The following is a 27,600-nucleotide window of genomic DNA, read 5'->3' on the forward strand; positions in this document are numbered from 1 at the left end:
AGGTAGTAGATGCTTGGAGACCAAGATATTTTATTTTATAAAACCACAAATTATGGAGTTGAGTGATAGTATTGTCAGAAATTCGTATATTTATCGGTTTGTAAGCCTAAATTGCTGTGTAAATTTGAACAAATTTGCAAGTGTGCCACTGTCCGGATCTTCTTGCGCCGCCGTATCGTTAACAAGGAGTAAAAGGAGAAGCAGGAGAAGAGAGTTGCCGCCGTCAATGGAGACGCCACCGGATGGGTATAGAAGGAATGTGGGGATTTGTCTCGTTAATCCCTCAAAAAAAGTAATTAATTTCGCTATATGTTTCATTTGAATTTGATTTTTTGCTTTTCAATTAAATTTGTGATTAGGGTTTATGGTTTTGGGTGTTAATCTTGTAGATATTTACTGCTTCCAGGATAAACATTCCGTACACGTGGCAGATGCCTCAGGTAGTAGTTATTTTCAATGCTGGAATTTGAATTCAATTCTATTTTGGGGGATTTGACAGGAATTGATGAGAATTGGTTTTAGTAGATATTTCTCAATGTGGATTTTGAATTCTAATTTATGGCAAGAGTTGAATTTCAATTATCTTGTTAAAGGAATTGCTTGTTGAATGGTGTTGGATTGATGGAGTAGAGCATTTGATTTTGAGTTTTACATGTGAATTGTTCATGAAATGATTTAGAGCAGACAAAACTTTAGATGCATGGTTAAGGCGTCAGATATGTGGGTAGGTATGGGTGTAGGAGGTCTTAACTGCTTTTTTTGCTTGTTGCAATGTATGGTTAAGCTTAGCATGGGCTTTGTGAGGGATTTTTGTTTGAAATAAAAAACGATATGAAAATGTATAGCGGCTGATGAGATTGTGTATCACAGGGTGGTGCTGGTGAGGGTGAAGACCTAAGGAATGCAGCAATGAGGGAACTGAGGGAAGAAACAGGAGTTACTTCAGCTGAATTTGTTGCAGAGGTGGGTTTTTTATTCCCACTTGTTAAGTGTTAACAATGTAATCTCTAACATACAATCTTTAGGTTTGTGTATGACATGAACATCTAAGAAATCAGAAAGATGAGCTTTTTGCTACTTGTTTGAGTGAACTGGTTTTGATATTGGATGTGTAGGCACCGTACTGGCTCACTTATGACTTTCCATCACAAGCCAGAGAGAGAATTAATCGTCGATGGGGTACCAATTACAAAGGTCAAGCACAGAAGTGGTAAGGATACAATCGCTTAGAAAAAGACCATATAATGAAAGAGAATTTTGTCTATTGACATGCAATGGAAGTTTGTTAAGCTAATTTGAGTGTCAACAATAGTATTGTATATTGTTCCTGATTACAATTTCTGGTTGCTCTTAGTTCTGCTTTTGTTATGACCACTGCCTTTTGCTCCGTTATTCACAAATATAAGTGATTCCATGTACTGTTTTTCTTATAAAAAAATGGTTTCTTTGAGCATCTTTTGTTGGGTAACATGAATGATGGTAAAGTGGGGGCATGCCCCTGTTTCTGCCTTTGTATAATTCTCAGGATTGAGTCTTTTTCTTTCTACAAATTGTCTTTACTTATCATCAAAATTTAACTGTTTTCTTCGTACTTGCTTTAAAGATATATCTATAGTTCCTTATAAATAATTGCAGAAGTATGGGGCTTGCCCCATTTTGATTCAAAGACCAAGCTGCCGGATGTTTCACCAAGTTTTTTTTTTTTTTGGTCTTTTTCTGGTAGCGAGCTCTTTCTTTCCATGTCATGCTATTCGTTCAGTGCTCAGTGCTCATATAGAAATTTTGAAAACAGGTTTCTTTTTAAGTTTACTGGGAAGGAGGAAGAGATCAACCTTTTGGGTGATGGAAGTGAAACTCCAGAATTTAAGGATTGGGCATGGTTGTTACCAGAACGAGTATTGGAGCTTGTGAGTAACACATTGCTTGTAACATTTAACCGGAAATCCATGTTTAGATGTTTGATACTTCTTTGTTCATTGAGCAGGCTGTTGGTTCCAAGAAGCCAGTCTATGAACAAGTTATGAAGGTATTTGGTTCATATCTTCAGGCAGATGCAGATGAAGGTAATTGTGCAGGACAAAACAAAACCAAGGCCAGGGTGCACGTGGAGTCAGCTCCTGTGTAAAGCGTGAAGTAGCTGAAATTTTCGTTAGCAAATCTCATGATATAACAAATTATGGCACTTTGCTAATTTTTATCTCAATATAACCCCCCCCCCCCCCCCCCCGCGTCAAATAGATCATTTATCCATTTCAATGGATGGTTGGGATATTGGTTTTAATTTTACAATGGTTAAGATTTGAACCTGTTCCAACTGCTTTCTTTGTTTGCTAAAACATTTTGATGATTATATTTACAGTATATTTTAGAAGAGTTTATTGATCATTTCACAGTCTATCTAAGAACAAACATTTGCGTTTCTAGATGAACTTCCCCCACACTAGAGGAAGAGCACGAGTGCGGCGTTATATTTGGATACATGCTCGATGCAAAGTAAGTTTTCCGGTTCATTTTAACTTCTCTAAGGCCATAGTCACTGTAATATCATTAACAAAAACATCAAAATTCAGGAAACTAAGTACAACGAACAATAAACAGTTAAATCAATAGAATTCATCCTACCCATGTAAGAGGAACATTTAACTGCCCACATTTTTAGGTTTGTACGCCAAGAATGATGTAGTGCCAGCATAACTAGATGCCAATGCCTTCCCAGCTGAGGTTGGTGGAGAGAATGCCAACTGGGATTGTTCGAGAACAAAACCCATGCAAAAACTTCTCCTGCGTTTAGAAGAGAAATGGGTTGGCTGCTGAAATGTAAAAAACTGAATTGCGACAGTGAAGTAGCTAAACAAGTCTATATATCCAACAGAAGGGATGCTGAGAATGGGAAGACAAAACACATTCACTCTGTTGAGAAACTCGGCACTCCTATTTAAAGATTCCGTAAACAATTAAAGAGGAGGAATCAAAGCATTACCAGTTTGCCATGAGAAAATGAAAAAGACGACAATTGAACTGAAGGTTTACCATAACTGAACTAGACAAAGAATTAAGCATATTCCGAGATAACATGCAGAAGAATGATCATAAACTACATGAGTTTACTGCAGGAATATAGAGGAAATCACAAATTTACAATTGAAATTAACAGAACTGGAAGGGTAAAATTTACCTCGCAGCATCCAGTAATTGGCTTGCAATGCGTTTTCTTCTGTTAGAGGGAGTAACCCAGATTGCTCTGATGCCACAGAGAGCAGGTACAGCTTCCTCTTCACAAACAACAGCTCCATTGTGGTTCCCATTTAATACGTTAAGAGAATCAACTGCAGTAACTTTTCTCATGGCTTCCCTTTGTAAGATGACTTCACCGAATTGGAGAGTTGTGGAGTTTGGTCTTGAATTCTTTTTAGCAGCGCATTTAGCTCTTTCATCCACCGAACATGTAAGAACTTTGAATGCTTCTTTTATTGGTTCAGCAACTAGACAACCAGCTACTCTCTGGGAAGAAACAAATAGATACACCTGCAAATACAAAGGTGCATAATATTTTTAGTAAATGGCTGTCTAAAGCAAACCAATTTTGCAGACAAAACTGGGCTTCAATAAGTGTTCTACTTTCAAAATACAGGATTAAGGGTAAGGAATCCCATTTTTTATACAAAACTAATCAAACTATAAGCAGGTAAAGGTGGAAAGAAAATTCAATGAACAAGAAACACCATCAGGATAAGTAAGCAAATAAACAATTCTATCAGAAACCAGAAACAAATAATTGGTTCAAGTACAGTATTTTAAAAATTCAAAAGCCTGAACATTTGGAGGAAACAACTTCATTATAATCCAAAAATTCTTAAGTCTGTTACCTTACAAAGCTTATGAAAAATCCATCCATCTCCAAGCTCAATCTCCATCATCTTTATAACCTCCTGTAGCTGCCAAATAAGTTCATCATCCAGATTAAGATACTAACTCAATTTTCTTAACTGTAAACTCAAGCATCATAAACTACAAAAATTCCCTGACTACATTACAGCTCCACATATAATGGAATTCAGCAACCAAAAGAGAGAGAAAAAGAACCCAAACCTTATTTCTCAGTGCAGGAGGATCAGAATCCAACACCAAAACAATACGCCCCGCTTCACTACAAGGCATATGTACAACCCTTTCGCTCCGAAAAACCTATAAATAAAATTAACTTTTCAACTCAATCGAAACAAACATAAAAAGAAAAAAATGATAAAAATATAGAAATTCCAACTGTCTAAAAATGCAACCTTGAATTGAATTCCATGAGTGTAATTCTTGTGAAAGATTTTATGTTCCTTCTCATCTCCTTCATCACCCGGTGCATATTTAACCCCACATGTTGAACATGCACGGAGATTGAAATCAGATTGACCTAAGTCTAGATGAAATTGTGCATAGCTTCTCTTCTTGTTAAGCACTTTCCCACAAGCCTCTGTTTCTGGTTTCGAACACAGATCTTTTGATATTGGTTTTGGCAACACCTCACTCTGTTGCCCTTTATTTCCTTCACTCCTCTGGTCCCTGACCAAAATCCCAAAATCAACAAATAAGTAATACAGCCAAGAGAAAGATCCCATCAGAAATAACCCATGTTAGCAAAAGCAGTATTGAACACTGAGTTCTTTTCGTTAAACTTAAGAATTTCAAACAAAATATCCGAAATTTCTTTTATTTTCCTTCACTTTCTCGTCAACCAGGAACCCAGTTCTCCAAATCAATAAAACAAAATGGGTTTCAAATCAAGCTATAGATTAAAAAAAATTACAATAACCAAATAAAAAGAAAAACCCCATTAGCTGAAAAGAAAAGGGAATATCTTAAAGAAGAGTGTATACCTAAGAATTAATTTTGGGGCGGCTCGACGTGCGTAAGTATTGACAAATTGGTGCTGGGAATTCTGCCATACAGCCAAGTCATCGTCCGAAAAAGAAGATGGGTCTTCTTGGAGGCATTTTGGCGGAGAAGAAGAAGAAGGGGACTTGAAGAAGGAGCTTATTTTGGATTGCATAGGTTCGTCTCTCTATTTCTCTTTTGGTCTCTCTGAGTTGAGATCTCTCTCTGTCTTTTGGTTGTTTCATTTAGCTATATTTTGGCGGCAAAGGCAGTGTTTCTTCAATTTTGAGTGGTGAGTTTCCCTCCTCCGTATTTTCCACTTTCAAAAGATGTACCCGCCCGCTTTAAACCTCATGTTTTCTCGATCGATCGAGAGAGAGAGAGAATTAACTAATAAACTATAGGGAGGGGGGAAATTTACTGTTTATCCACATTCCCGTGGATTACTGGTGTATTTCTTCTTTTTTATTATTATTTTTAAAAAAGTTATATTTGTGAATTTTAATTTTTTAATATTAAATTGATTAAAAATTTTATTTTATAATTTGTTTTTAAAATACTGTGGATTGCTACGGTATTTTTCTACATAATTTTTTTATTTATTTTTTTATTTTTTAAAATTATATTTGTCGATTTTATTTTTTTAATATTGAGCTGACTGAGAATTTAGTTTTGTAATTTTTTTTCTTTAAAACATTATTAATTGTTACAGTGTTTTTTTACATTGTTTTTTTTGTTTTTTATGATTTTTTTCAAAATTATCTTTTTTATTTTATTTTTTAATATTGAGCTGGTTAAGAATTACAGTTACAATATGTGAGGGAAGCAATGTAGCTTTCCTTGTAAATTACTATGAATTACTACAGTATTTTTTCCAACATAATTTTTTTTTTGTTTTTTTATATTTTTTCTAAAATTATCTTTGTCAATTTTATTTTATTAATATTAAGCTGGTTAAGAATTACACTTACAAACAAATACAAGTAAGGCTCAATCATGTGGGGAAAACACTGTAACTTTCCTCGCAAAACACTATAGATTGATACAGTTTTTCCTCTTATGGTTTTTTCCAGTTTCTTTTTGTGTTTTTTTTGTAATATTTTTTTTCAAAATTATCTTTGTCAATATTATTTTTTTAATATTGAGTTGATTAGAATTTAACTTTATAATAAAGCTTAATCATGTAAGGAAAGCACTGTGGCTTTCCTCATAAAACATTGTGAATTGCTACAGTGTCTTTCCACATATTTTTTTTTCTTATAATTTTATCAAATTATCTTTGTCAATTTTATTTTTTTTAATATTGAGCTAGTTGAGAATTATAATTATAAGTCATTACAAATAAGACTAAATCATGCGGGGAAGCACTGTAACTTTCATCACAAAACACTGTAAATTACTACAGTGTTTTCAACATGGTTTTTTGTCCCTGTTTTTTTTTTTTCAAAAGTTATCTCTGTTGATTTTATTTTTTTAATATTGAGCTGATTGAGAATTTAGCTTTGTAATTTTTTTTTTTAAAACACTTTTGAATTGCTGCAGTGTTTTCCCACATATTTTTTTTATGATTTTTTTCAAAATTATTTTTGTTGATTTTTGTTTTGAATATTGAGTTGGTTAAAAATTAAAATTACAATAAAACTAAATCATATGGCGAAAGCGTTGTTGTTTTCCTTACAAAACACTGTAGATTGTTTTAATATTTCTCTAAATGTTTTTTTTTATAATTCTTTCTAAAATTATCTTTGTCGATTGTTTTAGAGAAAACACTATAGTTTTACTCATAAAACATTGTCAATTGTTACAATGTTTTTCCTCATGGGTTTTTTTCCTTCCAAAATTATCTTTGTTAATTTTTTTTTAATATTAAGTTGGTAGAGAATTTAGCTTTGTAATGTTTTTTGCTTTTTATTAATAGAAAAGCTAAATCATGTGGTGAAATTATTGTATTTTTCATCACAAAACACTGTGGATTGCTACAAATCATTTTGTTTAGTTTTTAAATTTTTTATCACCAACATAATTTGTTTTTTTATCATGAAATATTGATTCCATCATATATTTAGTTTATATTACTTATCAAGTGTTGATTTATAATTATAACACTATTATATATATTTATTTTATAAACCCACAGCAATGTAGAATGTAGAGACATGGGATCTCGTCTACATATAAAGAAGAAGGATTGTTTGCGAAACTAAGGCTCGGGTTAATATTTAAAAACAAGCATTCTTTCAACTTCAGCTTAAAAAGAACAATTTACATATCTCACCTTCAAAAATTGAATTTCAGTAAATTTTGCATCATAATCATGAAGTATAATTGATAAATATATTTTACTTATTATTAAATTTTTTTATTAAGTGAAGATTTTGAGTCGTTGTCAAAGTGACATTTAGCTTAAACGGAATCTGAATTAATAAAAAAACTCTATATAGTTCCTTTGTTTTCCAAATATAGTATACAAGCCGGGTAAATAAATAAAAAACATCTTATCTAATTAAGTAATACTCTAAGAGAGTATTTTACAATGTGATTCGGTTATTTTTTAAATAATTTTTTATGCTGAAATACATACCAATAATATTTTTTTATTTTTTAAAAATTATTTTTGACATCAGCACATCAAAACAATTTAAAACATACAAAATATATTAAATTTTAGCAAAAAAAATTTAAATTTTTTTAGAACGTGGTTTGCACCGCGTTCCCAAACATATTCTAAAAAGTGTGGGGAAAGCACCATAGCTTTCCTATGCTTGTACTCTTATATATTATAATTATAATTATAATAATAATAATAATATAATAATAATAATAATAACATATACTAAAATACTCTGATCTATTTTTTTTTGTTTTTAATTTTTTTTAATATTTTAGCTCTTTTTATTTGTTTTTTTCTTTTAATGTTTTTTTTAATTTAGTTTGTTAATATTATTTTTTAATTTAGTTATCAGATTTTTATGACACGGATCCCGAGTTTAACGGGTTAACTCGGAATTGTTTTTTACTTTTTTTCTTTTTAATTAATTTTTTTCATTTAGTTTAGTTTGTTAATGTTAAATTTTTTTCTATTTAATTATCCGACTTTCATGACACGTATCCCGGGCTTGACGTTTTAACCCAGTTAACCTGTCAATTTTTTTTTTTCTATTTAGTTATCAAACTTTCATGACGTGAATCTTAGGTTTGACGGGATAACTTGGGTTAAAGAGTTAACTCAGTTAATTCAGATTTTTTTTCTTTTTCTTCATTAGTTTTTTTTTTCATGTTGATTTTTTTCTTTGTTTTTTTCTTTTTTATTAATATATTTAATTATCATACTTTTATGACATGACCTTACAAACAGACTTACATTCAAAGCTATTAGATCTGGTATTGCAGCCAAACTTACTTAAACTTAGATCATGCAAGTTTAATATTATTATTAATATTATTTTTGGGTCAGGCGTTGTAGTCAAATTCAAAACTCTGGAATATAGCTTTATAGAAAGACTTAATATTTTTAATTTTTAATTTTTTTATTTTATTTATATAAAAAAATAAACCGCAACATCGCGCGAGTGATATAACTAGTATATATATATATATAGTAAGTGTGCGATTATTTGAGAGAAACAAACGAGGTGAATAAAAGTTGGGTAAGAAATATTGCTATGTACACTTAAACATTTAACCATATAAGAAAAGATGAAACATCCATTTCATGTTTTCTTCTGGTCAAAAGAAACAGAAAACATGAATTAGCTGATAATAATAATAATAATAATAATAAGTTGGGCAGAGTTTTATTAAAACTTGAACCCGACCCGACCCGAAATCCTTTCCCAATTTAGCGGTGGCTCGCGGCGCCGGCTTTAGGTTGCACTATAGCAAAAAATGTCATAAGTTAAAACCTAGGCTAGGCCCTCTTTTCAATCCTCCGACCAAAAACGAGAAATCACTGTGTTCCTTCTATCTTAAGCTCGAATCATCGCATTACTGCACATGTATTAATTACTATTAACCACAAAAAAAAAAAATTGGACATGAAACCACATCCTCTATTGATACAGCAGCAGCAGCAGCCGATGCAGCTGCAAGAACCTCCTGCTGCGGCGAGCCAAAACCCTAACCCACCGTCTACTGCGGATGCACCGCCGAAACAGGTGGCTCTGGCTATGGAAAGGCTAGGTCAAGCCTCCCGACTCATCGCTGACGTCAGATTAGGCGCTGATCGCCTCCTCGAAGCGCTATTCATTGCTGCAGTTCCTCACCAGAGCAATAAACATTTGCAATTGTTTGTTAAAGAAGATGCTTCCATGCGCCAACACCTCCAAGACCTCCGCTCCGTTGGTACTTGTCTCCACTCCCCATCTTTCATATTCAATTCTTTTTTTTTTTTTACTCTAGGTTTTTACTGTTGAATGTTAGTTATTAAGACAGTAATGTTATGGATTTCTAAGCTTAATTTGTTTTAATTTGCTTGTTTATGGTAAATTGGTTGGTGGAAATGAATTTTGGGATGTTGTTAATGTTTGTTAGGAAGACAACTAGAAGAATCTGGAGTTTTGAATGAAACTCTTCGGTCACGTAGTAATTCGTGGGGTTTGCACTTGCCGGTGGTGTGTCCGGATGGTGCTGTTGTTGCCTATGCTTGGAAACGACAGCTTGCTGGACAGGCTGGTGCATCTGCAGTTGATAGAACCAGGTTGATTTTAACATCTTGATTATTGGAACCGGCTGTTCGATGTTCTAGTATTTTTTGCTGTTTCTATGCTAGCAGATTTAGTTGCTTCTATGATCATATTGATTATGCAATCATTTTTCTGTTCTAAACGTCTGCAGGTTAGCTCTTAAGGCATTTACAGATCAGAAAAGGCGATTTTTTCCTCACCTTGATGAAGGACAAGATGTTCAAAGTACGGAACCAGCATCAAAGAAGCATTGTATTCCGAAAGATCTACTGCTGAATTATCAAGAAGAGCTTAGTGATTGCAAGACACTTTCGGATGTGTTAACATGCTTGGAAAAAGAAATGCTGAATTTGAAAGTTCTCACTTATGAACGATTGGATTGGTTTAAAAGAGCTTCCTCTTTACCAGCTTCAGCAAGTGAGAATCCTCTAGACGCATCGAAAGACCATGGTTTTCATAGTTTAAGTAAACTAAGAACTGTATCGCAGAGTGCTGCAGCTACTGATAAGATTGCTGTTATCGAGTTGTTCTTTCCTTCTGTGTTCAGAGCTATAATATCATTGCATCCAGCTGGTTCCATTGACCCAGATGCAGTAGCTTTCTTTTCACCCGATGAGGTATTCTAATTCATTGAATGCATGCTTTCTGACTCCTAGTTCTTACAGACTTGTTAGTTCTATTGCTTCCTTTTAGTCCCCTACTATGTTCTGTATCCATGCCAAATTACCAGAACTGAGAGTCTATTCTTGACTTTGTTGGAAGGTGATCAATGTTTGAGTTCTGCTCATGTGTGATCCTAAGTTAATTAGTCAAGCTTTGTCTTGGTTATCATCATTAATTGAACATACGGGTCTAAAGTTCTTTCTAATTCTTAGCCTTGGAGATGATAAAGGTTGGAGTGGGTGTTTGGTTTGGAAGACCAGCAAGTTTACAGGTCTGAATTGGACTCAAACCTAGGTGTTTTGCAATTGCGTATATTGATATTTGACAAGTAATAATCTGAATGAACTATCAGGAATTTGGATTAATATTCTATAAATAAAAAGTTCAGACCTAGATATCGTGAAATCGCACATCTTCTTGTTAACCGCAGGGAACTTGAAAGAAACCAAAACATGTTAAATTTTTTGTGTCATTGTGCAAGTCAGTTCCTATTTGAAATGTTCATAATATCTAGAGGGAAAATGCTTTATGAAAATTAAAAACCAAAATCATTTCAAATAATTTATGCTTTGTGTTTTTTTTTTCCTTATCTGAAGGTTCTATGGTTATATGTTCATATGTATCTTTTCCTTTCCACTGCTATATTCTGAAAGATGCACAGCTGCATTTTGTTGACAATTTGTTCCCCTTCATTCATCAACAGGGAGGCAGCTATATACATGCAAGAGGTTTTTCAGTTCATCATGTATTCAGAAAGATCTCGGTAACCGCTCTTGTTTCTATATCTTTGCTAGATGGAGCCTTTTCAATTACAAACTAAAATTTCCGGTACTTCTGCAGGAGCATGCTGCTATGGCCTTGCAGCATTTTCTTGGGGTCAGCTCTAGAACAGCCTTATATTCTATCGTGGTATGGTTCCTAACTTGTGGATTTCCCGGTATAATTTAATTGCTCATGAAATCAGTAAAAGCACGTGGCAATCCTCATTTGTTTCCTATTTACCTTTTTCTTTTTGAAGCACTGGATATCCTGCTACCAGACACTATTTACCAAAGTTTGCAGGTGAAATCCTCATCTTTTAACTGAATAGACTTGTGTTAATAAATTGTGAATTTATAAATTTGGAAGTTGTTATTGGAGCAGTAAGTGTGGAAAGCTACTGGCAATGGACCGAAAATCATTGTTGCTCCTACCCCCAGTTTATCGTCCTTATCTACACTTTTCTACCTTGCAAATTGCATCAACTCAGACCAATTCCTCGGCCAAGGACCAGGGTTTGGAGAATCTGGGGGCATTTCATATTGGTTGCTTTACAGAGGAGCTGTAGTTTCTGCCACTGACATTTCTACTCAAAAGATACTGTAGCTGATTCGAGGAGGTAGAAAGAGTTCTTCTACTTGGTGTGGGATCTTTATTTGTCAATGATCAAGTAAGATTTTTCTTCACTCAAATGGTAAAAGAAATATGTTAGTATCATGTTTATGTGCCCAAGCTTCTTTTTATTTTTTTTCAAGTGCTATAGTTTTGCAGGAGTTTTAATATTTACTACATTGATTGTTGATGGGAAACGCATGAAACATGTATTTTAAAACTAGAGAGGGATATGGCTAATCCATGTAGAATCCACGACGCCCTAGAAACTATTTGGCATGATTGAATTCCATATTCATTTTAGTTCATTTTGTATTACTATGGAAACGAAACGATTTTGAAAAAAAAAAAAAAAGGGTTTTGAGACATTGTAAAGGTTTGCTCGTTTTAGGCTAAGTTTGTATAGTTTAAAACTAGCCACGCTCCACCACTGCGCTATGGATAGAATTTCCAATGCAAGATAAAAAGGCAGCGGTGGTGATGGTATGTTTCTCAGCATCATATGAATTGGAAAATATATGTTAACATATATCATAAGTATTGTTTTTTAAATTAAAACTTGTCATGTTCTTTAAAGCAAGTTTCAATAAAAAACAAAAAGTCATAAATAAAAATTTCTACATAAATATAAAAAAATATAAAATCTAAGAAAACTATATAAAATATTTGCAATAGAGAAATAAATAAAATAGATATATTATTTGAATTAATTACTTATGAGGGAATTATTTTTTAAAATTCTTTTAAGCATATTAGGCTCTTATATAAACATTAAGAAAGTACTTGTTGATGTTACCATAAAAGTTATAATATTATTTAAAAATCATGATATAATCAAATAATTATTTAAACATCATTTGAATAAATTTATTTAAAGGCAACCCTATTATAAAATGTTAAAAAAAATTAACACCATTTTAAAAAAAGCCAGGCGCACCCAGGGTAGAAAGATTGGCTTGCATGAAAGTATATGTTTGTGTACTCGATTTTTTTTTTTTATCTTAAAAGAGAATACAACATGTTGTTTGCCTTTTATATATATATATATATATATATATATATATATATATATATATATATATAACATGGACAATGCACCATCCGCTTGCAATATTTTTCAAAGAGTAGGATTTGATGACCGAAACATTAAGTTTCAAGTTCTTGGATTCAAAAAACTTATATTTCAACACTTTTTTTTACCCAAAAACATGGAAAAACTATCATATGGACCCCTAAAATCCTAATCACAAAATACATTTTAATTGGATAAAAAACTCAAAATCAAATCAAATTTTAAAAAAATTCAAGTCCTAATCTACTTTTGAGGCATCATTAAAGATAAAATCCATTTCCCTTGAGTTCCCCTCTCTTCTCTAGATATCCAAGGACTTAAAATGCAAAGGAAAAGAATACAAGGACCAAATCATAAAAATCCTAAAGAACAGGGATCAAATAAATGAAAAGGTGAAACGAAAGGGACCAAATTGAACATTCCTATGCCATTTAAAGAGCAACTTAAAATTCATTTTTGTAAAATTAATTTTTAATTCAATGTAGAAATATTTAACGACACATTAAGTAGCATGCGAGACCATAAACCATGTAAATTGATGCGAGACCATAGACCATGCAAATCGAAGCGGATAACAACCAATAGCAACATAAGTTGTAAAGATATAATTGAAAATAAATAAGGGTCAATGATCAAAACGATATAAGATTATAATTTCAGGGACCACGAATGAGAAAAAAATGGCTATTAACAATTATGTGAAAAGTGAAGTGAAAAAGTTGCTACAATAAATAAACAGTAAAAACTTCAAATCTTTTAGTTTCTTCTATAATTACAATTATAATTATAATATTTTTCTGTAAAATGTTTCTTCTTCTTCTTATATTTGGCTATTTTAAGAAAACTTGTTCAATATAAAATATTTAAGGTTCAAATATCAAATGAAAATTAAGTTTAGAACAATAGAAATAACTTAAGACTGTCTAAAGATTAAAAAACAGTATTTTATAAGATTTTCTTTATTATTTTTATATATATGAAAAAAAAAGTCCATGAGGTTGATTGATGCTAAACTTCTAATGTATTTCGAAATGCATTACTCACATAATATTTTTCTGTGATGACACTTTACATGTTTTTTTTTTAAATGTGATAAATATTGATTAAATAAATTAAAAGAGCTTATATAGATTAAGATTTAATCAATATATTTGGTATAGAGCAAGACTTTATATAGTAATAGGACGGTAATTTAGAGGTGTTAAGTAATTAAGCATAATCACTGTGTACAAATAATCATAAAATCAATTTATTATCAATATTAGAGTTTGTACAGAAGGCAATAAGTTGTTGATTGTGCATGCACACCAATTATTTTATTTATTTTCAAGGTAATATATCATTATCTCAATTCAATGTATTTACTTTATTAAATTTATGTTTTAATTATTATATATATTTAATTAGGTCTGTGTTTGTCTAAAATTTATATTTTAGTTCTTATACTTAATTTTGTTTTCATGTCATGTAAATTTAAAAGTTAATAATCAAGCATACCAATTCAAAAATAAATTAATCATTAGTTGATAAACTGAAACTATATTCTCAAATATCAAACAAATCATATTCAGTTTATATAAATAAATAAATTATATTTCCATCTTTCCTCTCTTTCCCTTCTAATCAACCATACCTCACTCTCTTGTAAAACCTATATCCACTTTCACAAATCTATCCACCACAACCCACCAATAGAGGTCTAAGCTTTCCTCCTTTGATTATTTTTTTTTATCAAGCTTCACTCCACCAAGTAAACAAACCAAAAACACCTATTTATGCTTTAAGTCAATCTATTGAAATTTGTTCATAATATTGATAATTTATTTGTATATTTAAGTGTTTTACTTGTTGTATAATTCAAACTTTAGTGTTTTATTATAGGATTTATATTTTAGGGTTTGTTTGGTATTTGGGTAAAATAGATTTAATTTGTCACTTGATGAAATTGAGTGTAATTTTATAACTTAGGTGTGTTAGAATTGAAGAAATGATGGGTAATTTAATGGGTAACAATTGTTTATTTTCTATTTAGGGTTATATTGAAAATTCAAGGAAAATTAAATTTGTGTATAATTGATAATAATTAAAGGTATTAATTGAGGTTAAATAAGAATAAATTAATGAAATGATAGGTAATTAGTTGGGTCCTAATTAATTGTAGTCAATTTATGGTTTTTTTTGAAAATTTAGAAAAAAAATATTAACATGTAATTGATAACAATTAGGGTATTAATTGATGTTATTTATTCTTAAATTGAATAGAAAATGGGTAGTTTGTTAGGTACCAATTATTTTTTCGTCAATTTTATGATTAAGTTGAAAATTTAAGAAAAACTGAATTTGCGTGGAATTGGTAATAATTAAAAGTATTAATTTAGTTTGAAATTGAATAAATGATATAGGGTCCCCAATTAATTTTAGTCAATCTAGGGTTTTGTTGAAAGTTTTTTTAAAATAAATTAATGTGTAATCACTAATAACTAGGGTATTAATTGATGTTATTTATTCTAGAATTAAATAAATAATGGGTAGTTAGTGGGGTATCAATTATTATTTAATTTTATGGGCTGGTTGAAAAATTGACTCAAATTGAATTTGAGTGCAATTGATAATAATTAGGGTTAAGTATGTTTCAACTTATGAAGTGATTAATAGTTATTGGATTTAATGACAATGAAATTAGATGCGAAGTACAAGAATAAAAAGTTCCACTATAAAGATGTTGTGATGATGTATATACGTAAAAAAATTTGTTGAAAAGTACCTAAATTGATTTGCTCATGAAGAACCCTATATTTCTTACGAAATTATGTTAGAAATTATTGTTGGCTCTACTTATGCTTCTAACAATATGCATGGGTTTGTGAGAGAAAACCCAAATCCTTGTAGAAGTATTGTAATAGATGCAATAAGAATGAATCAAGATTGTTCAAGTGAAGGTTCACATTAAATCTCTTTAGATGAAGAATCAAATATAGATATAACTATATTTTTAGAGCTTTTAAAATATTTTTATGAACGAGAAGAGTGCACAACTCACAACAAATTGTCAACTATAGTACTCTTGGTAGTGACACCCTAAAAATAAACGGGGTCTAAATCATATATCCCACTACTAATTAAATCTTTTCTTAGCATTTATGTTTTATTGGTACCAACACCAAATAATTTTTTTCAAGTGTTTTCATCAACATAACTAAAAAATAAATAGAGTTCAAGTAAAATATTTTCCAGTAAATTATTTTACAAGAATGAAACTCATTCTTATATCAAAAAGTCTTAACTTTGCATGGCAGAATGAAGGGTAGCCCTCCATCCTTCTGTGTTGGAGATTTATTTGTTCTTGAGCTATAGAACAAAGGATAGCCCTCCTCCATTCCGCTTGGCAAAAGATAAATGGAGGGGAATGGAAAGTAATTAATTAGCATATCTTGTTTGCAAAAAAATCTTCTGATGGAATTTTAAACTTCATCCCCTTCTGTTTTCTATAATGTCTCGCTCCCGAAATGAGTGTAAAGGAGGGAAGAAGGCAACTTTATAATTGTGCACCCAAAATTTAATTATATATATTTTGTATTATTTATTTGGAAAATTAAATATCAAGGGCATGTTCATGTATGCCAAGAAAATCATCACTTATTATTCAGATATTTCTTGAACATTTGCTTTTGTAATATGAAGTATTCCTTCAAAAAACTGAATTAACAACGTATCATTTAAAAGTAATAATAATTAATGTGAATCCATTTTTATTAATTAAATCTGGGATAATTTATATAGAAATAATTCAGAAGCTGAACAATTGCGTATCGCAAACCATATCTTAGAATCTAAATGTTAGAAAAAACGAAAAATGATGGGAAAATAGAAATAAAAGATGGATCAAAATCAAATTAAAAAGGGAAAACATTTCTTCGTTTTTTATTGCACTGCTATCAATTACGGATGCGGTGGTGATTGATTGACGACAGTTGTCAGCTGCTGTCGGAAACAATGGCGACAACAACTTAGCTGGAAGTTCAAAGGAATGACGTGTACTTTATTTGTTGTTTAAGCAGCTTAGCTGGAAGTTCAAAGGAATGACATGCACATTATGAGTGACTGACATTGATAACATCGGATAAAAAATGACCACCATCTTGTCTTTCTTTTGAACCGACAAATCCGCCCCTGAAATAGTCCGAGGCTCCTAGGTAATTACAGAACAAAACTAAAAGGGGATCGCAGCTTTTACATTGTAAAATTACAATGCGCACGTAATTACAAATCATTCTGGATTTTAATAGTATTTTTATTTTGTTTTAATCATTGAAGTTTTTTCTAATTTATATCCGATTGTTTTTACTTTGTCGACAAGATTTAAAATCAGATGATAATTAGGTGATATTTTTTAATTTGACATGAAAAGTTAACTATGATCCTCTTATTTTATAAATTAGAAGGTGGATAAAACAACATCTGCTCTCTAATACATACAAGAAGGCCTGACGCATGCCAATGCCTCTTTTAAATGGGTTGGGTTTGCAAGTACACGCTTCTTACATGTTTTGTTTTTATTTTTTATTTTTTTTCTATGTCTTCCACTTCAATTTATTTAGGCTGTATTTATCTTTTAGAAACTGAGTTTTGAGAAATTATTTTCTAAATTTTTTTATATTTATTTGTTATTAAAAAAATTAATCAACAAAAAATATTTCCGATCAACGGAAAACACTTTCCAATCAAAGAAAAATTTGGCTTGATTTCCAGAAAAGTGTTTTCTTTTTATTTTGGGCGGAAAACACTTTCCAGAAGTTGTGAAAAATTTAAAAATATCATATTATTTGCTGATTATATTAAATTTGGTTCTCAAACTTTTGATTGCTATATATATATATTGTTTTTAATATTTGTTTTTCAATTTCATCCTTTAGAATTTAATTTTTATATTAATTTTTGCCCTTATTTTTATAATTGTTATTTGCTTTTCCCTTATCATTTTTTAATTGAAATTTTTTATTTATCAAATTTGTTCCTCATTCTTTTGATTGTTACTTATTTTATTTGAAATAATTTATGAAATGTTAATTATTATTATTTTAATTTCTTCATCTTTTAATTTTTTTTTATTTTTTAGATTTGAGATAATTTATAAAATTATATTTTTTTTCAATTTCATTCTCATTCAACTTTTTAATTTGTAAGATTTGTTCTTCATTATTTTAATAAACTTGAAAAAATAAAACATTAAAAAGTTATTTTCCAGCTTATTTTCTATGATATAACTAAAACCTGGAAAATATTTTCCAACTTATTTTCCATTACATTACCAAACATCAGAAAATAATTCACTTTTCCAGAATTCACTTTCCAAAAAAAAAACTACTTTCCAGCGAACAAACGGAGCCTTAAATAGATTGTCTAAAAAATAATTTGAATTTTTTTTATTAGATATCATAGAATTTTAATTTTCTTTTATGAGATCATTACTTTTTTGTATTATATTAACAAGTGCTTTTCGTGTTAAATCCTTCATGATTTTTTTTTAGATTTTATTTGATAGCTGATTTTTTTAGGGTGTTATTTGAATAATATCATTCAATTTCTTTTTGTTTGGGGGACTTGTTATGGAGGCTAGTGAATAGTTGTTCAGACATAGCCTACATTTAAGTTTACATACTCCGGTCCAAGATGTAGCTCGTGAAAAATCCAATTCAATTATGAAGTTTTCTGAATTCATGAGGATTGTGAGATATACCAAAAGTGGTTTATTATTTTTACATGAGTACTAAACATTAAATAAAAATATTCATGATTTATCATTTATACAAAAAAGGAAATTCCAACTTCAAGATATCGAATAATTCTTTTAATACATACTAGTTATTGTTTTGTATGAAAATCTTGATAAAATAAGTCCTTGCAAAGCAATTATCTTTCTTTTCATATTTTGCAATACAAAAATGAAAATCTTAACTGATGTTGTTTCTACTACTACTAATAGTTTAACTTCATTTTTTTTATTTTTTAGTTATTGGTTTGAGAGAGGAGAAAGAGCCATTGAATTTTGATGGTGGAAAAAGAATATCGGTTGATATCAATTCTAATAATCAAATGGTCATTCTTGGTGGTAATGGGTAACATTCAATGAGGGGAGTCCATTTGGGTATTCTTTCACTTTCAAATTGTTTGAGAAAATAGATTTGATCTCAGGAAGTTTTTGATAGCTGATTTTTTTAGGGTGTTATTTGAATAATATCATTCAATTTCTTTTTGTTTATTTTCAAGAAGCTTGTAGCATTATTTTTTATAACATTAGCAGACATTTTATTTTAAGCCCCTCATGACAATTTTATTTTCTTAATTTTTATTCGATTGTTTTCATGTTCATGTCAGATTTTATTGTTGTATAGTTGGATAAAAATAAATTTCAAAAAAAAATAAGTTATTAAATCCATTTGGACCCATCACTCTAACTTGCATGTTTTGATAGATTAACCCGAGACGATAAGAAATATCATCATCCAAGTTTGCAAGAAAAGGTTAGAACAATATTATCTAGAATTTTTTTTCCCCTGATATCGAACCAAGTTTTAACCTAGTCACATCAGGATATTTCTCATCAAGTTTAATTTGAAATTCCAGCTAGGTAAGGGATTGGGTGAGGAATCTCTCAACTTGAATATCTTTAATTATTGTTAATACTTTTTTTTAATGTTTAGTTACACCTTTAATCATCCATCTATTTAATTAAATAGATGCATGAGATTTTTGACTTACAATAACAATATTTCTTACTATTACAAAATATATTACAAAATATGTTGGTAATGACTGCACTTTTTTCTTGTTATTTTTTTTATTCGACCTGTGGGCTTGCCATTGAAATCAAAGATATTAAGATGTGTGTGTGTGTGTGTGTATCCTATTTTATTTATGATTCTTGTAAACTGTTGTTTGAAAAACAATTATTTTGGTTAAGTAAAATGAGAAAAAAAAAGTTGTTTGATTAGATAACATGGTTTTCCTTCATCATCATTGCCATCATAAGTATTGAATGACCCCTAAACCTACAAAATAAGCTTTTTTTATAGGTATTCTAGTTATCCAAGCTTAGAATTTTCGACATTTTAACCCATATTCTAGATTTGGAAAAAACATTACCTCATAAAAAAGATCATTACATGTAAATTTGTTTATTTGTTCCTTGTATATGAGAAATCAACTCTAAAAATTACAGAAATGGAATGTGAAAAATATTTAGATTCTATAATACTTTGTAATTTTCCACAATTTCATTTTCATGCATAGTTTGCAGATCTCCAATTTAATCAGAGCAAATAGAATTAACCTTATATGTCCATTCTATGACAAACAAGAAGCTAAAAATGGATACAGAAAAAAAAAGGATCAATAATTTCATTAAAACTTTCAAAATTATCTTGTACTTTGAGTTAAATTGAATCTAAACTCTAAACCTTAATTTTTTTTTAATTTGAGATTATAAACTATTTCTTGAAAAAAGAGAGGCTTTTTTATCCATTTCTTGTCTCTTCATTATTATTTTTCCAAATGATGTGTTTTCATGACATGTCATGTTTCTAAATTATCTTTTGAGATCAAAATGAATGAATAGATTTATATTTTATCAAAACAATAGTTTAAGGTATTCAAATAAAAAAAAATAGTTTTCTTAATAGGGCTTTAACATTGAGATTGAAGAGATAAGTTTGTGAAAGGTTGAGTCATCTCTAGATAAAACAAATAGTTCAAGTGTTGATTTGGGGGACTTGTTATGGAGGCTAGTGAATAGTTATTCAGACATAGCCTACATTTAAGTCTACACACTCTGGTCCAAGATGTAGCTCGTTAAAAATCCAATTCAATTATGAAGTTTTCTGAATTCATGAGGATTGTGAGATATACCAAAAGTGGTTTATTGTTTTAACATGAATACTAAACATTAAATAAAAATATTCATGATTTATCATTTATACAAAAAAGGAAATTCCAACTTCAAGATATCAAATAATTCTTTTAATACATACTAGTTATTGTTTTGTATGAAAATCTTGATAAAATAAGTCCTTGCAAAGCAATTATCTTTCTTTTCATATTTTGCAATACAAAAATGAAAATCTTAACTGATGTTGTTTCTACTACTACTAATAGTTTAACTTCATTTTCTTCATTTTTTTAGTTATTGGTTTGAGAGAGGAGAAAAAGCCATTGAATTTTGATGGTGGAGAAAGAATATCGGTTGATATCAATTCTAATAATCAAATGGTCATTCTTGGTGGTAATGGGTAACATTCGATGAGGAGAGTCCATTTGGGTATTCTTTCACTTTCAAATTGTTTGAGAAAGTAGATTTGATCTCATGAAGTTTTTGGGTTTGACATTGATTTTGTTTTGGACCAGTTTTTAGATTATTTAAAGGAATAAACAAGTTTACTTGGGTTTTGACAATGTTTTTTAAGGTATTTTTGGTTTAAAAAATGGTTGAAAATGAATTTTTAAGTGTGAAATATCCTTGGCCTGATTTATCGGCGGCCCTCAGGTTGCTGGATTATGGGGTTGTAGATGACGGTCGTTTGCAACTATATATGTAAAAACTATTAAAGGGTGGATGGCACGTTATTTACTCTTTGTTATCGGAAGAAATAAACAAGGTTTGGTGCGTGGGCCAAGCCTTTTATGGGCCAGACGAGTGGATTAGCCATGAGCTTGGTCCATGTGTTTTATTTATTTATTATTTAATGCATTTTTAGTCCCTAAAAAAAACCATTCCAGCCTTTCTTATTTAAAGTTTTTTTAAAAAAACAAATGGGCTTGCTTTTGTTATTTTAATCTCGTGAGCTTGTCCTATTTTTTTTTAAAATAAAAAAAATTATCATTTGATACAAAAAGAGTTTCACATGCCTAATTGTCATATAATTAAACTGAAAAAAGAATCTTAGAAATAAATAAAAATATCCCATCTAGTTGGGTGCATGATAACCCATGTTCATTTGAGTATTTTTTTAATTAAATATTTTTTTATCAATTTTATTATTTACCACTTGGTTGATTAAGAATTGAATTTCATAATTTATTTCGATTAACTTTTTATGATGTTATTACAATCTTATAAACCGAGTCGTGAGTTTAGCTAATTAGTTTAGATTAACCCAAATCAATCAAATATGTTATCATTTTATTTTTTTAATATTAAAAAAAAATCCAATAGGCACTAGGTTTTGAACTTAAGATTAAAAATAAATTCTAAAAAAAAACATGTTAGCAATTCTTTAATTTTTGTTTTTTATATTAAAAAAATTAATAAAATCAGTAACATAGCTCAATGGTTGTAAGCGTTTAGTAATGAGATACATTGTGCTTTTTTAAAATATTTTTAATTAAAAATATATTAAAATAATTAATTTTAATAATAATATATCAAAATCATAAAAAAAAAACACTTAATAATCATTAATTTTTAAAAACAAAAACAACGTCACCGAAAACTTGCACATGTTAAAAAATGTGCATGGTGCCTCAGGCTAACCTGATAATTGAATGTTCACATCACGTAACATCCAGTCACTAGCCAAGTATTGGTGTTTGATTGGACACAATAAAACATTAAAGCCAACTTGCCAAGCTGGCCAATATTCGCTACCCACGTGGCTTAACAATCATGCAAGGGAGGAATTCACGTCAGTTCTGTAAGCACACATGCTCTTTACTTGTGCCACACATGTTTGTGCAGCCAATAATGGCGATACAAGGCAAACAATGTACAGACACTCTTTCAACTGAAAAGAACCTCCTTGAAGACCTAGAGCAGACTGATCCACAAGGATGACCACGACAGGCACAACCTTATGATCCAATAGGCAAATTTCATGTTACCCTTTTGGACCTGGCAAGCGCATAGATTAGGTCCCGCAGGTTGCTATCAGAATAATACAGGATCCATTGGCCACGAAAATTGCTTACTGGAGTAGTTTTCAAGGTCCAACTCTGGTAAACTCAACATTTTTAGCATATAATGAAAATAAAAAACATGTATTCATTGTTTGAAATTGTAGTTGTGATTGTTTTTAAAAATATTTTTTATTTAAAAATATATTAACGTATTCTAAGTCCAAATCTCAAAGCAGGCTTTTTTGTTTTTTGAATGAGAAAGCTTAATTTGCAGGCAACTCCATGTCTGTAGACAAGTCCTCAGCATCATTGTTCTTTATCTACATCACAAATAGCACACATATATATACATCTCAACTAAAACTTCCAAGTCGACATGAGATCCTTGAGCATCTGGAACCTCATGTCTAATCCACCATGAGAGCAGAGGTAGTGCAATATATCAACAATGAATACTAGAAATAAACATCACGAGGAACTATCTACACCTATCAAAAGAACTCCTGTTAAAGAGAGACGAAGTACCTCAGTTACCGCCCGTCAGCAGAAGTGAAAGATTCTGCAAAACCAGTCGGTCTTGCTGGGATACTACTCTTGCTATCTTTTAAGTCCACATAACTTAAGTCCTTTCCCTCTGCTTCCTGCCAGCCCTTCACCATCTGGTTAAGAGGGAGGCTGTAATCAATGCCACAATATTCTTCAGTATCGTCATCCAAAGGTTTCCATTTCTCAACAAGTGGTGCCAGCACATTCACAGCATGTCCCATATCTGGTCTTTGGTTGGGCTCCCTTGCCGTGCAATGTCCAGCCAGTTCAGCAACGATGGAGATACTCTCAAACGTTTCATCCTTCACATCAAGGGCAGGGTCAATAGCAGCCCTGAGTTTCTGCTTATCTGATTTGATCTGCCAGAACCATGCAGCCAAGTACTGGCTTTCCTCAGGCCTGTCATCGTCGAGCGCCATCAACCCAGTCAATAGCTCCATTAACACAACCCCAAAACTAAAGACATCAGCCTTGGTTGTGATTTTCCCCGTCACTAAAACAATCAGCATGTGAAAGGCAGAGTCATTAGTATCGTTGCATACATCACAGAGAATTCAAGAAATTAAAAATGCAAGGTAAAACAGCACAGCATGTCCCAGCTTGGGTGTGAAATCTCACCCGCAATTAAAATTAACCCTACAATTTCCTCTCTTTTTCTTCAAAAAATTTCCAGCCAGCCATAAGTCTCACATGTTATTAAAAAAAACAAAGAAAAAAAAAAGACCAAAGTTTTATGTCTTTGAATCAAAAAGGCATTTCCAGATTAGGTGATCTAACAAACCAGCAAAATACCACATACATCATTCAACAAAACCCTGTAATGCAATAAGGAGCTAGCTATAAGTTGTCGAGACAATAAGCATTTCAGAAAATAAAATCTTCTCTATCAATAACGCATCGCTTCACGTATCATAAAGTAGATACTTTTTACTAAATCCATAACAGAAAATAGAATGCTTACCAGCATATTCAGGTGCTAAGTATCCAAAGGTCCCAGCAAGCCTGGTCACCACAGATTTCTCTCCATCAGGAGCAAGTTTCACCAATCCAAAATCTGAAACTTTAGCTCTGAAATCATCTCCGAGTAAGATGTTTGAAGATTTAAGATCTCTGTGTATGAAGCTCTGGTGAGCTAGGCTATGAAGATACTCCATTCCTCTAGCAACATCCAATGCAATATTCAGCCTCCGCTTCCAAGAAAGAGGCTCCAACTCCAAGCTCTTCCAATGAAAAAGATGCCTGCTTAGAGCTCCTTGAGGCACGTATTCATAAACAAGGATTCTTTCACAGCCTTCAATCGAGTAACCCAAAAGTGATACCAAATGCCGGTGTCGTACCTTTGAAAGAACAGCAATCTCAGCCTGGAATTCATCCAAGCCTTTGCTGCTAATCACGCCAGCCTCCATTCTTTTTACAGCTATTTTTGTTCCATCATCAAGTTCTCCTTTATAAACCACCCCAAAACCACCTCGACCAAGCTCATTCTCTGAGGCAAAATTCTTAGTCACATTTCGAAGAACTTGAACTGATATAACCAGATTTCCTGCTTCAAAAACATGAGACTCCCCAATGCCACTACTGGTTCTGCTTGCAGAACCATTCCCTGTTATTGTAGAAGCGCTTCCATTGGTGTCATGGGAAACCACAACCTTAACTGTGTTGTCTGAATCTGATGGATCTCTTGGATGAATGACGAGGGAACTTGGAGCCTGGAAGGTATCTTTCCTCTTCTTGCAACAATAGATGGATAGAGGAATGACCAGAATAGCAATAAATGCAACACTTGCAACAGGGGCTATAATTGCAACTAAAGTCGACATTTTGGGTTTTGTTGATACTGAAGAATTCATGGGACTAGAGCCTATGCCTTTGTTTGGTGATGAGGGGTTGCTGGGTGGAGAATCTGAACTTCCGGATGAAGGATTGTTGCCGGGAGAGGGAACTGGATTGGCCGGACTACCACCATTAAATAAAGGATTGCCTGAAATGACAACATTCACTGTGCCACTGAATTTTGGTAATGGAGGAGAAATGTTGTTGGCACTAAGATCCAGTGTTTTCAAAGATGTCAAGCTAGTCCAGTTATCTGGAATGTGACCGCCTAGATTGTTACTCGCGAGTTTAACCTGAAAAAGAGAACCTAGCTTTGCAACTGAAGGACTCAAGGTACCACTAAGATTATGATTAGGCAGAACAATGGAATTAACATTACTATTGGGATCACATGCCAACCCCAGCCATAGACATGGGTTATTACCGGTCCATGAAGAAACTAGTCTTGAAGGGTAATTCAGCGAACCAAGAAACTCTAGAAGTGCCATAACTTCTGGTGCACAAGGGACACCTGGAGTGGATTGACAAAATGCATTTGAAGTACAAGACACTTCAGTTGCTTTAAACTTTGGAATCGGACCCATTAACTGATTATTGTTCAAATCTAAATGCTGCAGTGGCATTTTTGCCAGGCTATCCGGTACGAATCCAACAAGTTGATTTCCATTAAGATTGAGATCCTGCAAAACAGTCAAATTACCAATGCTCTCTGGAATTGTACCTGTGAACTGGTTCCCATGAAGCCATAGAACTTTGACCGAATCCATTGTTGTAACCACATCAATAGTGCCACTCAACCCACCTCCATTCTGATCATTTAACCATAGATTCTGTAAAGACATGCCTCCTTTGAAGCTTACAGGAATCTCACCAGATAAATTATTGCCTGAAAGTTTCAAGCTCTGTAGAGATGGCAAGCTCCCTAGAAAAAGAGGTAAGGGACCGGCCAAATTACAAAACATACAAGAAAGATTGGTCAATTGTGCAGAATCTTGCAAACCCTCAGGGAATGACCACCCTGTACTGGCATTGAAATTATTGCTATCCAATGCCAAGAATTGCAAGCTCACCAAATCATCAAAACAATTAGAAGGAATCGAATCGAACTGATTGAAATCCAAATAAACATACTGTAGCTCCGATAACCCACCGAGGGATGGTAAAGCTCCGGTGAATTGGTTCCTTTGAAGGCCTAACCTTTGGAGTTTTGTAAGCTTGTTGAGGTTTTGAGGCAAGGTACCTTTCAAGCTCATATTCTGAACCTGAATTTGAGTGACCCTTGAACCAGAACAGAAAACATGTTTCCAAGATTGACCACAAGGGTCGTCACCATCAGCAGGCCACTCCAAAAGTCCAGGGTTCTCTAACCCTTCTCTAAATGCTTTGAGAATAGCAAAGTCATTGGAGTCAGTGACACTAAAAACCACTGTAACAAGAGAACAGAGTGATAAAACAAGCTTTATGTGGTGGTTTCTCATGGTAGATCTGTCAAGTTGTCATCTTTTGATTCATGAATAACCATTGCAACCAGCAAGAAATACAAAAGAAGCTTCATTTCAGTATCAAAGACTGGTACTTGAATAGCCCATATCAAATCTTGCATGAAAAAAAAAGTGACAAAAAACAGAATTTCAGTATTTGGAATTGGAAGTGGACTGCATGACATGGAGTCTACAATGGAACTGAAGGGAAAAAATGCTAAGAAAGGTAAAGAAACAAATCAAACTTCAAGGCCAACAAAGGACCAGTAAAGGTGGATCTATGAAGAATGAAGAGAATTATTCAAAAACACAATTAAAAATGTGGGAATTTTAAACTGAATTTCACAAGTAAAAAGAACGAGAAAGAGAAGAGTACCTTGTTTTAGAATCTATGAAGTGATTTAATTTACCTAGCATTATTCTAGGAAAAGTATCATTGTTCGAGTTCATGTTTCTCTAATTCTCTCTGCTAACGTGCCCCTCCTCTTTTCTCATAATAATTAAAAACTACAAAGGGCAATTTTGTATTTGGACGGACAGTTATTTGCAAAAGGATGGTGAAATGAAGATGGAGATTATTAATTTCTTGAATTAAAATGGTAGAGATACGAAGATTGCGGTTGTTTTTGCGTTAAAGAAAACGTTTTGAAAATTTTTATAGTTTTTTTTAATTATGTTTTTATGTTATTTTGATGTGCTGTTTTAAAAATAAATATTAAAAATATATTATCTTAATATATTTTTAAATAATATACTGTAAATATTACCCAAAAAAAACACTTTATTTTATAATCTGTGATTTAATAGTGATCATAATGCGGATTCCGTTAGTGTTGAGTTGAGTGGTCTAGAGAATGGCTGCATTATATGGAATCTTGTAGCAATAATTATGATAGGAGAATGGATGATCATGGCATCATATAGGGACAAATCTTTTTGTCAATAGTACGAGCTAGGCAGGATTAACATGATCCAAAAAAATATTAGGTAGGAGTAAAAAGTTTTATGAAATGATGCACAAAAAACAATATCTAAGTTCTGCATTCACCAAATTTCAGTAAAACTTTTATTGCTGGACAATGCCTTAATCATTAAGGTAATCTATAAATATTTGGGGTTTAACTATTACCGTTAAGATTATTTAGGGTTCCAGTGTAATCTGTTTTTTTATTAAAATTTGATTTTTTTAAATTATTTT

At 31.7% G+C, this 27,600-nt stretch overlaps 4 protein-coding genes across 6 annotated transcripts; 2 read left to right on the forward strand and 2 right to left on the reverse strand.

Annotated features, from left to right (window-relative positions):
* Window positions 1–2,385, forward strand: LOC133676806 (nudix hydrolase 27, chloroplastic-like). Of its 2 annotated transcripts, XM_062098551.1 has the most exons (6): window positions 2–292; window positions 390–440; window positions 871–963; window positions 1,116–1,210; window positions 1,793–1,907; window positions 1,985–2,385. In XM_062098551.1, the coding sequence occupies exons 1-6, from the start codon at window positions 53–55 to the stop codon at window positions 2,123–2,125; spliced, it is 735 nt and encodes a 244-aa protein (XP_061954535.1). In that variant the 5' UTR covers window positions 2–52; the 3' UTR covers window positions 2,126–2,385. The 2 variants fall into 2 exon arrangements, with proteins under 2 accessions (XP_061954536.1, XP_061954535.1); XM_062098552.1 differs by lacking the exon at window positions 390–440 and having other exon boundaries at window positions 1–292.
* Window positions 2,386–2,487: 102 nt separating this feature from the next.
* LOC133676805 (protein CHROMOSOME TRANSMISSION FIDELITY 7) lies at window positions 2,488–5,221 on the reverse strand. The gene is made up of 6 exons (XM_062098550.1): window positions 4,869–5,221; window positions 4,281–4,554; window positions 4,090–4,185; window positions 3,867–3,935; window positions 3,176–3,525; window positions 2,488–2,781 (listed from the first exon to the last, which is right to left on the reverse strand). The coding sequence occupies exons 1-6, from the start codon at window positions 5,039–5,041 to the stop codon at window positions 2,640–2,642; spliced, it is 1,104 nt and encodes a 367-aa protein (XP_061954534.1). The 5' UTR covers window positions 5,042–5,221; the 3' UTR covers window positions 2,488–2,639.
* Window positions 5,222–8,625: 3,404 nt separating this feature from the next.
* LOC133676584 (mediator of RNA polymerase II transcription subunit 27) lies at window positions 8,626–11,890 on the forward strand. The gene is made up of 7 exons (XM_062098274.1): window positions 8,626–9,207; window positions 9,397–9,562; window positions 9,700–10,165; window positions 10,915–10,974; window positions 11,052–11,120; window positions 11,230–11,273; window positions 11,355–11,890. The coding sequence occupies exons 1-7, from the start codon at window positions 8,901–8,903 to the stop codon at window positions 11,536–11,538; spliced, it is 1,296 nt and encodes a 431-aa protein (XP_061954258.1). The 5' UTR covers window positions 8,626–8,900; the 3' UTR covers window positions 11,539–11,890.
* Window positions 11,891–22,769: 10,879 nt separating this feature from the next.
* Window positions 22,770–26,966, reverse strand: LOC133676556 (receptor protein kinase TMK1-like). Of its 2 annotated transcripts, XM_062098240.1 has the most exons (3): window positions 26,779–26,966; window positions 24,050–26,517; window positions 22,770–23,581 (listed from the first exon to the last, which is right to left on the reverse strand). In XM_062098240.1, exons 2-3 carry the CDS (start codon window positions 26,397–26,399, stop codon window positions 23,073–23,075), a joined length of 2,859 nt encoding a protein of 952 aa, XP_061954224.1. In that variant the 5' UTR covers window positions 26,400–26,517; window positions 26,779–26,966; the 3' UTR covers window positions 22,770–23,072. The 2 variants fall into 2 exon arrangements, with proteins under 2 accessions (XP_061954224.1, XP_061954225.1); XM_062098241.1 differs by lacking the exon at window positions 26,779–26,966 and having other exon boundaries at window positions 24,050–26,772.
* Window positions 26,967–27,600: the final 634 nt, after the last annotated feature.

Source organism: Populus nigra, chromosome 17 (assembly GCF_951802175.1).
Source record: "Populus nigra chromosome 17, ddPopNigr1.1, whole genome shotgun sequence".
Taxonomy (NCBI): Eukaryota; Viridiplantae; Streptophyta; class Magnoliopsida; order Malpighiales; family Salicaceae; genus Populus; species Populus nigra.

Coding starts and splice junctions, on each gene's coding strand:
- LOC133676584 (XM_062098274.1), top strand. CDS start 8,901: ATGAAACCACATCCTCTATTGATACAGCAGCAGCAGCAGCCGATGCAG. Junction 10,975..11,051: donor ATGTATTCAGAAAGATCTCG/GTAACCGCTCTT, acceptor GTACTTCTGCAG/GAGCATGCTGCTATGGCCTT. Junction 11,121..11,229: donor CAGCCTTATATTCTATCGTG/GTATGGTTCCTA, acceptor TTCTTTTTGAAG/CACTGGATATCCTGCTACCA.
- LOC133676556 (XM_062098240.1), bottom strand. CDS start 26,399: ATGAGAAACCACCACATAAAGCTTGTTTTATCACTCTGTTCTCTTGTT. Junction 23,582..24,049: donor CTTAGCACCTGAATATGCTG/GTAAGCATTCTA, acceptor TGATTGTTTTAG/TGACGGGGAAAATCACAACC.
- LOC133676805 (XM_062098550.1), bottom strand. CDS start 5,041: ATGCAATCCAAAATAAGCTCCTTCTTCAAGTCCCCTTCTTCTTCTTCT. Junction 4,555..4,868: donor GCCCCAAAATTAATTCTTAG/GTATACACTCTT, acceptor GATTTTGGTCAG/GGACCAGAGGAGTGAAGGAA. Junction 4,186..4,280: donor CTCATGGAATTCAATTCAAG/GTTGCATTTTTA, acceptor TTTTATTTATAG/GTTTTTCGGAGCGAAAGGGT.
- LOC133676806 (XM_062098551.1), top strand. CDS start 53: ATGGAGTTGAGTGATAGTATTGTCAGAAATTCGTATATTTATCGGTTT. Junction 441..870: donor ACACGTGGCAGATGCCTCAG/GTAGTAGTTATT, acceptor TGTGTATCACAG/GGTGGTGCTGGTGAGGGTGA. Junction 964..1,115: donor CAGCTGAATTTGTTGCAGAG/GTGGGTTTTTTA, acceptor TTGGATGTGTAG/GCACCGTACTGGCTCACTTA.